This window comes from Anabrus simplex, chromosome 5, assembly GCF_040414725.1.
Source record: "Anabrus simplex isolate iqAnaSimp1 chromosome 5, ASM4041472v1, whole genome shotgun sequence".
NCBI lineage: Eukaryota > Metazoa > Arthropoda > Insecta > Orthoptera > Tettigoniidae > Anabrus > Anabrus simplex.
The window spans coordinates 220016216-220031940 of record NC_090269.1 but is presented as its reverse complement, the minus strand read 5'-3'; the positions used below and the strand labels follow the sequence as shown (position 1 = coordinate 220031940).

The following is a 15725-nucleotide window of genomic DNA, read 5'->3' as shown; positions in this document are numbered from 1 at the left end:
GTCCCAGCTTTTATAGCGAAGAGGAAGGTTCCAGATTTCTCTGGGCCGAAGCCCTGACACACCCACCATTTCTATTGGATAATCAAATAAATATCAAAATTTCCTCAGGGTTAATTAAGTAAATGTAAAAAATTCCCTATTGGCGGGAAGAGATAGAAGTTTTGATAACTTTAGAATATCAAAAACCATCTACAAACAATTCAGTCTCGCCAACTAATGACAACTAAATTTATCTTAAATTTTAACTGTCCATCCTCTCATCAGAGGAGCAGTTTCAACTCCGAGGTCCATGATGATGGTGGTGATTACAAAATAAATGATAATGTAACTTTTTATACAAGTGATGTAACTGAATGTAATATATTCATTTCTTGCTACAATGGTGGTAATGATTACTGAAATCAAATGTTCATTTCACATTTCAATGAAGGCTGTTTGTTTAAAACCTGTTTCACATTAGTTGCTATGGTCAGAGTAGGAATCGATCAATGTTATTTTCTTCATTTCTTTTGTTGGCACTGTTCACAAACAGTTGGATTAAACAAAAGCTCGATTACGTTTCGCAAGGGAACATCAAGTGTTGTTCACCAATGAGTTCCGATTTGGCCTGCGATCACCTAAAGGAAGAGCCTGGAGAAGGTCAGGGGAAAGGTTCCCCTTGCACATTCTCATTCAGGATGCCTTCTCAGGGTGATTCAGTGATGGTGTGGACAGGAATCAACACAGCTGCGAGGACGGATTTGGTCTTCGTGGAGAATGGGAGCCTTGCCGCACATCGGTATGTATAGGAAATCCTTCTGGAGCATGTTGTGCCTTTCGCTCCATTTATTGGTGATGATTTTACACTAATGCACAACAATGCACACCCACATGATGCGAGAATTGTGCAAGACTTCTTGGATGAAACAGGGATTCGTGCTATGGCTTGGCCTGCTCGAAACCCTGATTTGAATACTATTGAGCACATTTGGGACCAGCTTGGGAGAAGAGCCCATCAGCACTGTCCAGAAACTCTACAGGACCTATGGAACGCCCTCATGTGAGAATCGGAGATGATTCCTGAACAGGACATTACTGCATTAATCAGGAACATGCCTGAAAGGTTGAATGCCATCATTGGTGCAAGATGTGGCAATACACGCTTTTGAAGATGCGAACTCCATTGTCTCTTGGACCACATAGCTGTAACACATACCAAGGCACAATACATTATAGTTTTGATTTTGCCCAACAGGTGCCCTTACCATATGATCTGCAACAAGTTGGACCTATTTTCTTTCTTACAGGCTCCACAGTGGGTCTCTTTGATGTAGCGTGTGAACCACTTAACAAATTTGTTTTGTACACTTTTCCAGAAGCTTGTATTGTGAGTATAGGAGTAAATACTGTCTTATCTCTTGTTCATCACTTCTTTGAATGTGTTTCAGTAGGTGAGGAGCATTTAGAATTCATGCTGATAAGTGTGTTGGGCAAAATAGAAACATCTTAATGAGATACCTCATGTGGAGAGTTATGGCAGGAAAGAACAGAAGTTGAAAAATTTCATTTTTGCCAGTGGGATACACGGAATTTCAACCTGATTTGTAGTTTGGTTGTTTCAAGAGAGCATTCCAGAAAAATGAAACTGAAGTTAATGAAGATTTAATTAATGTTGCCCATAAAAGTTGTGAGGTTTCTAGCTCTCTTAATCCTGTCGCTGTTGGCACAGAATCCGGAAATGTAACCATTACTACTGGCAAAACAAGTTCCGTGTGGAATGGAAAACATTCCACAAATAACCCACATACATCACTTTGTGTCTATGAAAGAATACCCTGGTGTAGTGTTGACAAAGAAATCCATAGTTTCTGACAAAGTACCCTACACCATCCTTCCAGAAGATCCACCGCCTGGCTTCAGTGACCTTCCACAAGTCAGCAAACCTCAAGGAATTAGCATCGATAGACAGATGTATCTCCATGAAAAAAATAGGCCCTTCGTATCAGAAGATAAGAAAGAGATACTATGTCCTGCTGCAACATCTTTCCCTGCTTCAACAACGCCACCACCAATCACCTCAAGTGAGGATCTTATGGAGCAGGCTTCTGTTTTTCCTACTCTGCCATTAACTACACCATCATCATCTTCTTCAAAAAGTGTAACGCCTAAAAATATAAGTAAGGCTCAGAAGAGAAAACCACCAACTCCGAGAAAATTCTCCACAAAGAAGAGGTCTCGACCCACCTGCAGCTACTGTGGAGAGGCAGGACATCGGGACCAGGCGGTGAATGGGCATATAATATGCCCAAAACGCTGGCTTCAGCATGAATAACTGATATTCCTGTCTTATGCTGACTGTGATTAACGATAATTAAGTATGTGATAATTTTTGTAAAGCACAGTAGTGTTGCAATTAGTTGTCTTCAGTGACCTTCTGCAAGTCATAAAACCTCAGAGACTTAGCATCGATAGACAGATCTCCACGAAAAATTACACCGTAAATAATATATGTTGGTAATTTTCACTAAAAAAATTCTATGTCAGAATACCGGTGAACATGAAAATGTAAACGCCAGTGTAACTTCCTAATAGTTTAGAAGTTATTTGTGTCACAGAGTAACCAAATTTTTAAACAGCTCTACTGAAAAGTTATGAAATCTTATGTTGTAATATTACATGCTAATTTAAGGCCATGATTTCTTTCGGAGGCATTCAATTCAATTACAGGATATTAGTTACATATTATAGAACACGACAATACCTTTATCTCAATACCCGACAAGTGGTCCCTTTTCATATGCACGCACACAAATATAGATATATTACAGGTTTATAAACATGAAATACAAACAATATCCTATCAATTATTACTCTGTTAACAGCAAAAGAGCAGGCTAACATAAAAATATAAGTATCCTACATAATTATGTATTATGTCCATTTTACCTTTATAGGGTCTTGGCAGAAAAGTGGCAGGAATATGTTTCAATGCTTTATCCACAGGAGCTACCAAATGGGTATCAATAGGTATCCATGGAGGTACTTCGTCCGCAAGTTTCTTTGTGTCTACATGACTATAATCCAGATGGAGATCATACTCCCCACCACTATAATCAAAGAATGTAATACAGTTACAGTATTTACAACATCAATATATTGAATAAATAAACACACATGCATATATACATAAGTAAGGAATCTATTCATGAAACAAATTAACACAGTAAAACAGACTACATGAAAAGATTCTGTTGGTATTAGAAAAAAGCCATGGTTTCTTCTGAGAATGCACAGCAAGGTTTTTTTGCTACAGTGCTGTTTTATTATTGCGGATCGCTAACCAAATACCTTGAGCTTAGTACTGTACGTGGACAGGGACATGAATCATCTTGAGAACTGTTATTCAACATCCAGTATATTTGACTCGCAAGTCTTCAACGTGTAGGAAAAGAAAGAACAGTTAAACAGTGTAATTTAAGGTTTTGTAATGTGTCGTAGTTTTAATGTAGACATTATAGGGTTTTTATATTGTGTAAAATTTAATATTTAACATGAACTTTATATAATTTGTCTATTTTCCGATTTCTTTGTTCAGCTGAGGATGACGTAAAAATGCGTCGAAACTAGTCCTGAATAAATTTAGAATGTTGTAATTACATCTAGACAACATTATTATTGTACTGAATAGGTGGACCTTAAAATGTTTAATCATTGTAATCTCAGTTCAATATGGACAAGAAAATGAAATTTCTCATGTTAACTGATAGAGCCCACCAGGTAATGACAACAGCCTACCAATAAGTGGGCTTAGGAATCGAAGTAGGAACTCGAGGTATAGACATAAAATTTATAAAGCAGTGTATTTCGCAGAATTTGACCCCCAAATTTTTGAGGAGTGTTTTTAGACAGCACAAGGTTCCTCCCCATAAGAGCAATGTTCAACTAAAAACCAAAAAGCTCTGGTTAAAACATGAATTAAAATTTCTTTACAAGAAAAAAGCCTTTTTGAACCAGAAATGGTATGAGACTCACCTCAAGGCCGCGGGTTCACTTATGAAGACTCAATGGAACCTTTCTCAAGAAAAGGTTCAAAATAAGCTAAATAATTTGCTTGACATTAAACAGAAAACATTCAAGAAAAAGCTTGAAATACTTCAGAAAGAAGTAGCATCTAGCAAAATCCCCCTTCAAAAAGCTAATCTTGGTTCCAATGACAGATTAATAAGTCATTTTCATGCTCCAGTAATTAACCTGTCTAAGGCTGGCTTAAATGATGATGAAAGGATTATTCTTGCTAAGGCCCCTAAACACAACTGGCCTCATTTTAATTTAGCCAACGTACCCTCCAAACTAGAATCTGAAGTTGCAAACCGTAAGATGCCACATGATTTGCAGGATGAGGGCAGGACAGATGTAAAAAGCAATTACACAAAAAAATTATTACAAATAATAACGAGCACAGCGTTATTGATAAAGCCTCCCTTATCAAAAGACAGTGCCAATGCACTGATGGCCAAGCAGGCATCAATTTTTGGTAATGAGATAAAGTCTCTCATGGTGCATTGGCACTGCCGGTGGCTCCAAGCAGCCTACGCAGTGGCCTCCATGGTATGCACTAGCCATGCGTCTTGGTGGGTATGCTGGGTACCAACTGATGAGCCCAGCTTAGCACACGGGGGCGAAACGCTGGCAACCAGAAATGAGTTAGCTGGACAATTTATTATGTCCATTAATGGACCATATTGGTGTTATAAATTTACTCATTCAGGACAAATATTTCAGGTTCCCTATGGGAATCAACATCTATATCGCTGTCATTGATGCTTTCACGGCCCGTACTTACAGACATGATATTGTACAGGCTTTTGGACTTAAGCCGTGTCAAGAAAATAAGATGAAATTCTTTACGTTTCGCAGAGAACTGTGCTCTGCGTCATCAGAAGAAATCTCAACTGTCCACAAAAAAGGCTTCTTAAACAATGACTCTTTAAATTTAGACGTTATAATAGAAGTGGAAATGGTACGTTCATTCACCATCAGATGGCTCCCAGGACATGGTACAGCGCTAGCATTTGAAGCGGAAGCTGACTGAACCATCAGAATCAGTCTAAGAGGTTCACATAACATGTCTATGTAACATATGACATTGACAGGTGTATGATATTGACACAAGCCCGGAATGAAACATCTGACGATGAGGAACGTACGAATTTGGAAAACACTGAGACGAAATAACAATAGTGAAGGGACAGGGAAGGGAACTACCTATGTAAATTCTTAATGGCTGGGAACTAGGTATTACTTAATTGATAGCCGGTGTCTCTGTTGAAATTGTTAGGATTTCTATGTATTTCCACAGCTTCCCGTATAATCCTGGACCTGTAGTGTCCAGTGTGGATAAGAGCTCGAGCATCTTGGAACATGGCATCATGACCCGACGATAGAACGTGCTCAGCTATTGCCGATTTGTCTGGTTGGTTGAGACGAATATTACGTTCATGTTCCTTGATATGGGTACCAATGGACCAGCATGCTTGACCAATGTATACCTTACCAAAAGTACAGGAAATTTCGTATACCCTAGGATGTAAAAGTGGGGACAATTTGTCCTTGGTTTGACTCAGACTGTGAGCCATTTTAGTGGCGGTGCCAAACACGGTTTTTATATTGTGTTTGCGGAGGACCTTGGCAATTCGATCTGTGGTGTTGTGAATGTGAGGCAAGTAAGCAGTTTCCTTCACTTCTTCCTTCTGTGAGCTTTACAAACGACCAAGCAAGAAAACTGGATGATACATTTTACATGGATCAAGGCTCATGTTGGCAATGAAGGAAATGAACTTGCAGATAATCTGGCCAAACAAGCTGCAAACAACCTGGACTTAAAAGTGGTTTACAATCAAACACCTATCAATACAATCAAACAAGACCTGAGGGAAGAAACCATTCAAGCGAATGGGAAAATACTACAAATGGAAGCATAACAAAATCATACTTTTCTAATGTATGGAGTAGATTGAAAATTATTTTTGCTAGTGGCTTTACGTCGCACCAACAGAGATAGGTCTTATGGCGACGATGAGATAGGAAAGGCCTAGGAATTGGAAGGAAGCGGCATAGCCTTAATTAAGGTACAGCCCCAGCATTTGCCTGGTGTGAAAATGGGAAATCATGGAAGACCATCTTCAGGGCTGCCGACAGTGGGATTCGAACCCACTATCTCCCAGATGCAAGCTCACAGCCACTAAACTAAACTTAAGTTATAATATGACAGCTATGACAACAGGCCACAGGAAATTTGGTGAATACAACTTTAGGTTCAAAATAACAGAAGAGCCTACATATGTGTGTGTGGTGAAACAAATCATCAGACAGTTAACCATATTCTTTGGGAGTAAAAGTTACTCAACTCCAAGAGAGGTGTTATAAAGTCAGGGGGCCACTGGCCGGTGGAGAAATACAAACTTGTAAACAAACACCTAAAGGATATTTTAAAATTTGTAAACAAAATAAATTTTTACATCTTACAACAAGATAGCAGTTAAGTGTACTATTAATAAAAGTCATATGTAAATAATTTTATATTAGGGTAATAATTAGTACCAACTTGTGAAAATTTGATTTATGATTACACCTTTCAACATCATCATCATCAGCCAATCCTATCGTTAATGATGTGGTCTCTTTAAGTTGTGACCTCAGGTAGGTCTTACAGAACTCTCCAGGTAGAACGTCTCAAGTGGAGGACGAAATATGTATCACAAGTATAATCTAATGTAGTCTTTTAATAAATAAATTACAGTATTGTAAAGGTAGAATTATAAATTCAAATTTTCATGAGTTGTGACAATACGGGCTTTAATATGAAATTTATAACGTGCAATTAATTAGTACTGCCATTATGTATATACAAGCATGTAGTATTACTTTCCATAATTGGGCATGCTGTTAATAAACAATGGTATTTTTTTTAAACCATACATACATACATACATACATACATACATACATACATACATACATACATACATACATACATACATACATACATACATACATACATACATTTTCATTATAGACTGTTATGCCTCTCAGTGTTTACTCTGCAAGCCTCTGTGATTTTACTAACCGGCACGCCACATCCTCTATTTGTAACTAGTTCTGGGGCCTCATTTAGTTCTATGCCTCTTATCTGTAAATTGTTAGAAATTGAGGCTAACCATACTTATCTTGGTCTTCCCATACTTCTCTTATTCTCCATAACAGAGTCCAATATTCACCTAGATAAACTATCCTCCTCCATTCTCCTTATAAGAAGTTGGTTTATGCATACAGCTACATCCATTGAGTTCATTCTTAACTTATCATTTATCTCTTCACTCTGAGTACCCTACTGCCATCGTCCCACCTGTTTGTACCAGCAATCATTCTCGTTACTTTCATGTCTGTTACTTCTAACTTGTGAATAAGATATCCTGAGTGCACCCCAGCCTTCATTCCTCTAAAGCAAAGGTAATCCGAAAACAGATCGATGTAAAGATAGTTTTGTCCAGGAGCTGATTCCTTCTCACATAATGCGGCTGATCGCAACTGCAAGCTCACTGCGTTAGCTTTGCTGCATCTTGATTCAATCTCCCTTAATATACCATCATCCTGAGAGAACACAAACCCTATATACTTGAAATTATCTACCTGTTCCAGCTTTGTATCCCCAATCTGACATTAAATTCTCTTGGATTTCTTACCAACTGACATCAATTTAGTCTTCAAAAGGCAAATTTTCATACCATACCCACTGCACTATTTTCAAATTCCTAGATATTAGACTGCAGGCTCGCGGCACAAAATGCCATTAAGACCAAGCTGTCAGAAGAGGCCAGACCGCTTACTACATTTCCACCTAACTGAATCCCTCCCTGCCACTTAATACCTTTCAGCAGATGATCCATGTAAACTATGAACAACAAAATTGAAAGATTACAGCCTTGTCTAACCCCTGCAAGTACCTTGAATCAAGAACTCATTCTATCATCAATTTTCATTGCAACCCAAATGTCAACATAAATGCCTTTGATTGATTGTCACAATCTATAATTAATCCCATGGTCCCACAGTAAGGCGAACATCATTTCCCTTGGTATTCTGTCATATGCCTTCTCTAGATCTATGAAACATAAGCATAACTGTCTATTCTTCTCAAAGTATTTTTCAATTACCTAGCGCATGCTGAAAATCTGAACCTGACAGCCCCTCTGCGGTCCGACACCACACTGATTTTCATCCAACTTACTCTCAACCACTGATTGCACCCTCCCTTCCAAAATCCCAGTAAACATCTTGTGTAATTATCTGATCAATGAGATGACTCAATAGTTGTTGCAATCCTTCCCGTTCCCCTGCTTATAGATAGGTACAATTACTGCTTTTGTCCAATCAGAAGGTACCTTACTAACACTCCATGATAATCTTATAACTCTATGAAGCCATATCATCCCTGCCTTTCCACTATACTTCACCATTTCAGGTCTAATTTCATCTATTCCTGCTGCTTTATGACAAAGGAGTTTATTTACTATCCTTTCAACTTCCTCAAGCGTAATTACACCAACATCACTGTCCTCGTCCCCATTAGCTCGGTTGTTCACAATGTCACCAGGAAGATTTCCTTTTACGCTGAGATGATTTTCAAAATATTCTTTCCACCTGTTTAGTGATTCCCTGGAATCTATTAGACTGCAACTACATTTTTGTTGTTTTCTACATATTGCTACTTAAGGGACCGCAAAGTTTATATCTATCTTGGGATCAGACGAACACATCTCTAGCTTACATATTTTAGAAGCTAGGCATCGACGTATGTACATTTCATAAATAATATTAAGGGTCATACAAATGTAAAAGCTGTTCTGTCTGTCTGATTCTAACCATTACGTAGGTCAGAGTGACGGAAAAACTGTTCTGTCTCTCTGATTCTAAGTACAACAAGGATCAAATAAATGGGAAAGCGGGAGCCAACAAGGACAGCTTATGTTAACTTGAAAATACATGTGTCAAGAAAATTGATGATGGGAAGACCAAAATCCCACTGGATAGAAATCGTTAAGTTGGACATTGCAAATCGGAGAAAGACATTGGAGGACATCATTAACAACAGAAATGTATCTCAATAAGACAAAGTGGAAGAGGCTTGCCAACAGTATCCGTGAAACTAGAACTGTAAAATGATAATGTTAATTTTTCCTTTGAATTTGTACTTGCACAGCTACATATTTTATAAAATGGTTTTGTTGCATTAATATTGCTGTCAAGCAGTCTTTCTGATGATATAAAAAGGCAGGTGGAGAATGTCTGCCATCATAATGATGAAAACTCTTCAACATGATTGTGACTGGCAGTAGGCAATGGGGGCCTGCCATTACAATGAAAACTCCCTTACCCGGTCTTCACATGAGAAACTACATATGGTGACTTTCCTGTCATGTTTCTGGAATGATGCTAAGAGCTATGCAATTGAATAAAATCTTACTTACAATGTGTATACTTCACCCAGAATTCTGTCTACAATGTAGAATTCCATAGCAAAGCATGGGTACATTAGCTGGTTATTTAATAAATTACAATGTTTTAATGTTTTTAGCAAAATGTATTGCCCACTGATGATAATTTCCAACCTGTAACTGAAATCATCTCCGTTTTCTTTTTTTTTCTTTTTTTTTCCATATGTGAGTTTTTATTTAACAATTTTCAATAGCATCGTAGGCATCAAAGTGTTTGATCTGTGGGTTTGTACAGCAGTCAATCATGGACTGCAGTCACTGCCAGAGACTAATATACACACTAAAAATCTACCATTTATACAGTAGTGTATACTGAAAAAGAATGTTTCAAATAACCTTTTTCATTTATGATGCTTTGCTTGAAAATTTATAGTAAAAACTTAAAAATCATACCACATAAAAAGAATGCAGCTGAATAACTAAGATGAGTAATAGTTTATTGCAGTAGGAACATACTCAGGCTGATGAGAGAGCAGATTCACAAATCCAGCGCTGCGGGCTGTGTGACTCAATAAGTAGCATCCCACAGGCAGATCGACTAGGTGAGATAAGACACTATAGAGTGTTCCTAATGAGGAGGAACGTACACGGAACTGGTGCTGCAAAGCTTCTGCCATAAGTGATTGCTGGGAGACAGTTTCTGTCATCATTACTTCTGAGGTCAATGCATCCACTCGCACTGAAAAATATTTTAAAAGTAGTAAATATAAGATTTACAACAAAGGAGAGCTGATGTTGAATAACTTCTCAATCATTAAGAGATAACAGAGAGTTTTTATTAACCTGAAACCATTAGTTCCATTGGAAAATAAATAAATAACAAGCAAATAAAAATCAATGAATTAAATTTTAAGATTATTCTTATGCACTGTGAGTCATATCAACTTCTTTCTCGACATTTCTGCCATTAGCAGAAATACCTAAAGTCCAGACCAGTAGTTTATGATTTTCCAAGCAAGACATTCACCACCAACATGATCAACAAGTCTTACATCTTACTAGGCCAGCATGACTCCACTTCAACCAATTTTATGTTCCATTTTTTTTTACAATTAGCTTTACTTCACACAGACACAGTCAGGTTTATGATGACAATGGGATATTAACTATTTTGGTCAAACCACTAACACTAGCCAAAGGGCTATGTGGTTTTCACAGAACTTGAAAAATCCCATACATTGATCTAATCCCCATTCACTCCTGGGCACAGGATTCACAATTGTTTCAATGTCACAACCAGAAATATTTCTGGAACACTTATTCTGAGAAGCTTCCATCACCATGTTAATGGCAAGAAATTTTTATGGCCAGATGCCTTTCCTAGTGGCAACTCTCCTCTATTATCCAGAATTGGGAACAGTGTGTTTGGTCCAAGAAGGCCATTTTATTTTGTTCAAGTCTGCCAGCACACCGATAGATCAAATTAGGAACAAGTATCTCAGTTTTACTATCTTGGCAGTGTAATAACTAGAGATAGCTGATAATCTTCAGAAATCACAAGAAGGGTACAGAATGGAGCAGTTTTACCATCTTAAGAGAAAACTTCTTTGGGATAAACCAGTTCCATTAAGATCAAAATTAATACTCCACCAATGCTTCTTTGTACCAGTTACCCCATACAGTCTAGAAACCTGCATCCAAACAAACATAAATATCAGCAAACTACAAGCAGTAGAAATGTTCTTAAGAACTATGATTCAGAAAACAAAGAGAGACAAAATAGGAAACGATGAGATACTGCATCTTGTCCAAGTGGAACAATGCCTTAATGAGATCTGTGTCGAAGCAAGGCTGAAATGGTTTGGTCATCTCAAAAGAATGGACACTCAAAGAACAGCTAGGGTATGGTTTGTAAAGGAACTCAAAGGCAAAAGATCAAGAGGTTGGCCAAAGAAGAGATAGATCCAACAGGTTATGGAAGAAATAACCTACATGGACAGAAATATGTGGAGAGCACTCATTCACTGTACACAGGAAACTAGAGCTGGTTCAAGATGAAGATGATGATGACTTTTTCATAAACTGTTTTGCCTTTAAGCATTCAGTCTGCAAGCTTTTGTGATGAACTAAATTCCTCCACAATTCTCTATTTATAACTAGCTTTGTGGCCTTATTTACCTCCATATGTCTTATGCTTAAGTCAATAGAAACCAAGTCCTACCATCACCATCTTGGTTGCCCTCTACTTCTCTTACCTCCATGAGTGAGTCCACTATTATCTAAGGTACATGTCCTCCTCCATTTGCCTCACATGACCCCACCATCGAAGCTAGTTTATGCGCACAGCTTCAGCCATGGAATTCAATCCCAACTTAGCCTTAATCTCCTCATTCCGATTAACCTCCAGTCATTGTTCCCACCTGTTCATACCAGCAAACATTTTCACTACTTTCATATCCGTTACTTATAACCTATGAATAAGATATCTTCAGTCTACCCAGCGTTCACTCCCATACAGCAAACTTGGTCTGAAAACCGTCCAGTTTAAAGATAGTTTTCATCAGGTAGCTGAATTCTCTTCTTACAGAATACCGCTGATCATAACTGCAAGCTCACTGCAGTAGTTTTGCTGCAACTTAATTCAATTTCACTAACTTTCTTTTTTACAATTAGCTTTACTTCGCACAGACACAGTCAGGTTTATGGTGACAATGGGATAAGAAAGGGCTTTGAGTGGGAAGAAAGTGACAATGGTCTTAATTAAGATACAGCCCTAGCATTTAGTGAAAATGAGAAACAATGGAAAACCATCTTCAGGGCTGCCAACAGTGGGGATCGAAACCCCTATTTCCTGTCTGTAAGTGGACAGCTACCTAACCCAAATCATGCAGTGACTTGCATGGTCATTTACTATATTACCATCCTTGGAGAATACACATCTTCGATTGTTTGTCTTTTCTGCAGAAAGATTTTCTTTTATGTTACAAAGATTCACAAAATATTCTTTCCACCTTCCAACTAGAGTATGGTTCCAGAGTATGGTACGCCCACCAGGATTACTTGATTCAAGAACTGGAAAAAATCCAAAGAAAAGCCGTTTGATTTGTTCTGGGTGATTTCCGAGAAAAGAGTAGTGTTACAAAAATGTTGCGAAGTTTGGGCTGGGAAGAATTGTGAGAAAGAAGATGAGCTGCTCAACTAAGTGGTATGTTTTGAGTTGCCAGTGGAGAGATGGCATGGAATGACATCAGTAGACGAGTAAGTTTTAGTGGTGTCTTTAAAAGTAGGAAAGATCACAATCTCTATATATAAAATAAGAGTTTTGTCTATACATTGCTCAGAATTTGAAAAGAATGGTATTTCTGTATCGGTCATGTCCACAGTAACAAGGAAATGCACTTTTTACTTTTCCGTAACTTCTGTCTGTCTATCTGTCTGTCTGAATGTATGTACATGCACCATGAGAAAACAGCTGAAGAGAATTTAATGAAAATTGGTATTTAGAGTCGGGGGATGAGCTACTACAATCTAGGCTATAAATCATTTTATTCACGCTGAGTGAAATGGTAGTTTAGGGGAAGGCCTAAAATTTAATTCTCAAATATTTATATCATTAGTGGTCCTATCAATAAATACTACATAACTAAGTTTCTGATCATTTATGTCTTATACATGTTAACTGTACCGGCTATGATAACAAAGGTATTCATTAATTTGTATTTTTTGTTGCTAAGTCGTATCAATGCCGAGCCACGAGAAAATGGGTTAACAGATTTTAATGAAAATCGATATATAAAGTCGGGGAATAAGAAACTACAGTCTAAGCTATAAACAATTTTATTCACCCTGGGTAAATTGTAGTTTAGGGGAAGGCACCTAAAAATTATGTATCTATGTTATTAGTCCTATCAAAAAGTACTACATAACAAAAGTTATAGAGAATACAATTTCCGATCATTTATGTTTCATTCAGTTTTACTGTACTGTGCTAGGTACCAACTGATGAGCCCACCCTAGCACACGAGGGCGAAACGCTGGCAACCAAGAATGAGCTAGCTGGAAAATTTATAATGTCCAATAACGGACCATTTATATTGGTATTATGAGTGGTATTTCAGATTCGGAAGAAAAATAAATATGTAGGCCTACAATACTGAAAGTGCATAACATTGATCAACAATAACGTTACACTGACCATTGTTTGTTGTGATGTTCTTTGTCTCTTATGCTGCCACTCAACTCCGATAGACGGGATTACTGCTGCGTACCGAGTATAACAGCCCAGTAACAGACTGACTGAATACTGGCAGGAAATAGCTGGGGAGTTAGAAAACCTTCTTCTTCTTCAGCATGCCATTCCTCTGGTTCCTACATTTTCTGACACTGCTGGTACGTAACACACACTGATTCATCATAGTATTTCAGCTATTCGATCCCTACTCTGACGCGCTGTTTTGAATGAGCAGTGTGGACACTTAAGGTAGAGGCTCACTTAGTATTAGCCGAATTAGCAGTGAAGAGGGAGTTTCTCCTCTGGCTTGGGGAAAAATTTGCCTCCAACTCAGATAGATTTTTCCGCCGCCTGTGTAGTGAATTGAGATCTTCTTTAACGTCAAAAATTTCATTATTGGTCCATACTGAAACGAGATTTACAGTCAAAGATAAAGCTAGGGTTTTCCACCTGTTCAATGCTATAGTATATATACTATTGAACAGGTGGAAAACCCTAGCTTTATCTTTGACTGAGATCTTCTGATTCATCGGGTACTCCTAGGAAACATTAATAGAAGGGAACAGTTTTTGCCCTGGTCTGGGACTCTTCACTATTCGACAACACCCCACCCCCGCTAAAAAAGGACGAAGAGTGTTCACAGATCACGGCTGACTGTGGCTTGGTCATTCCAGCTCTAGAACTTTGGACTGTTAGATCGGCAGCATAGTACTGTTCGTTAAAAGTGAGAAAATGTGTGGTTTTTCAATTGATCGAGTATTTCATATAAAAGTATTACTTTTAATTGTGCCATTCCTACTGACATCATTGTAATGACCTATGTTCATTTCAGTTGGGAAATCCACTAAAACAGTCTTTCTGAGGATGTAAAAAGGCAGGTGGAGAGCAAGTGTCTGCCATTATGATGAAAACTCCCCAACATAATTGTGACTGATGGTAGGCAAGCGGGCCTACTGTTACAATGAAAATTCCCTAACCTAGTCTTCATATGAGAAGAGGTTTGGCGACTTCTCCGTTGCGTTTCTAGGGCAACGTTAAGAGCTGTGCAATTTAATACAATCTTGCTCACAACGTGTACACTACCTAACCTAGAATTCTGTATGTAATGGAGAATTCCGTAGCAAAGAACAGGAACATCAGCAGGTATGAAGATAAAGTTGGAATTCAAGAGGACAAATTGGGGCAAATATTAATTTATAAGAAGGGGAGTTAGGGATTGGAATAACTTACCAGGGGAGATGTTCAATAAATTTCCAATTTCTTTGAAATCATTCAAGAAAAGGCTAGGAAAACAACAGATAGGGAATCTGCCACCTGGGCAACTGCCCTAAATACAGAATGGTAGTGACTGAGTGAGTGATGGAAAGTCATACGCTACATTCTGTCCTTCCCTTTATAACATCTGCTAACAACATATTTCTCCTTACCTGAACATCATTCACTCCGAACACATCCCAATATATTCTCTTTGCTAACACAGCCAGTTCTGCCTTCTTTCTTCCATTAGCCCCATTAATATTGATAGCTACCCATCGAATTCTTTTTTATTCCTACATTGTTTCCCAAGAGTCCCTTGCCTGTCACATGAAAGTGGGACTCTATGATTTCCATAGGACCAAGGGTGGTGGTTTTTTTTTAAATTACACAATTTGAATTTAAACGCTACCCTTTACTCCTGGTGAATATTTTGTCTAAGTGTTCAAATATTAAGGTAAAGTGTTTCCTTTTACCATTTCCCTCCACTCTTTCCTATATAAAATCTTGGCGATTCATCCTGTCCCCTTTCATCTTGTGTGTCTTCTTCATTCTCCCCTCCTCTCCATGCTCAGATTCCATGTCATGGTCAGAAAAAATACTGAATCCTCCTCTTCATTACTGCTTTCTTCATCCAAAGGGAGTTTCATTCATTCTTACCATTAGAAGTTTCATTTTACCGAGCTCGATAGCTGCAGTCGCTTAAGTGTATCCAGTATTTGGGAGATAGTGGGTTCGAACCTCACTGTCGGCAGCCCTGAAGATGT

At 38.1% G+C, this 15725-nt stretch overlaps 1 protein-coding gene across 1 annotated transcript in view; it reads right to left on the bottom strand.

The window, feature by feature from the left end:
• The window catches only part of LOC136874783 (little elongation complex subunit 2), a 325510-nt gene that overhangs the window by 26252 nt on the left and 283533 nt on the right, over nt 1-15725 (bottom strand). The window contains exons 11-12 of the mRNA XM_067148455.2: nt 9990-10212; nt 2926-3086 (exon numbers count right to left, since the gene is read on the bottom strand). Of these exons, the coding sequence (XP_067004556.2) occupies nt 2926-3086; nt 9990-10212 (384 nt within the window). The remainder of the gene's footprint in view (nt 1-2925; nt 3087-9989; nt 10213-15725) is intronic.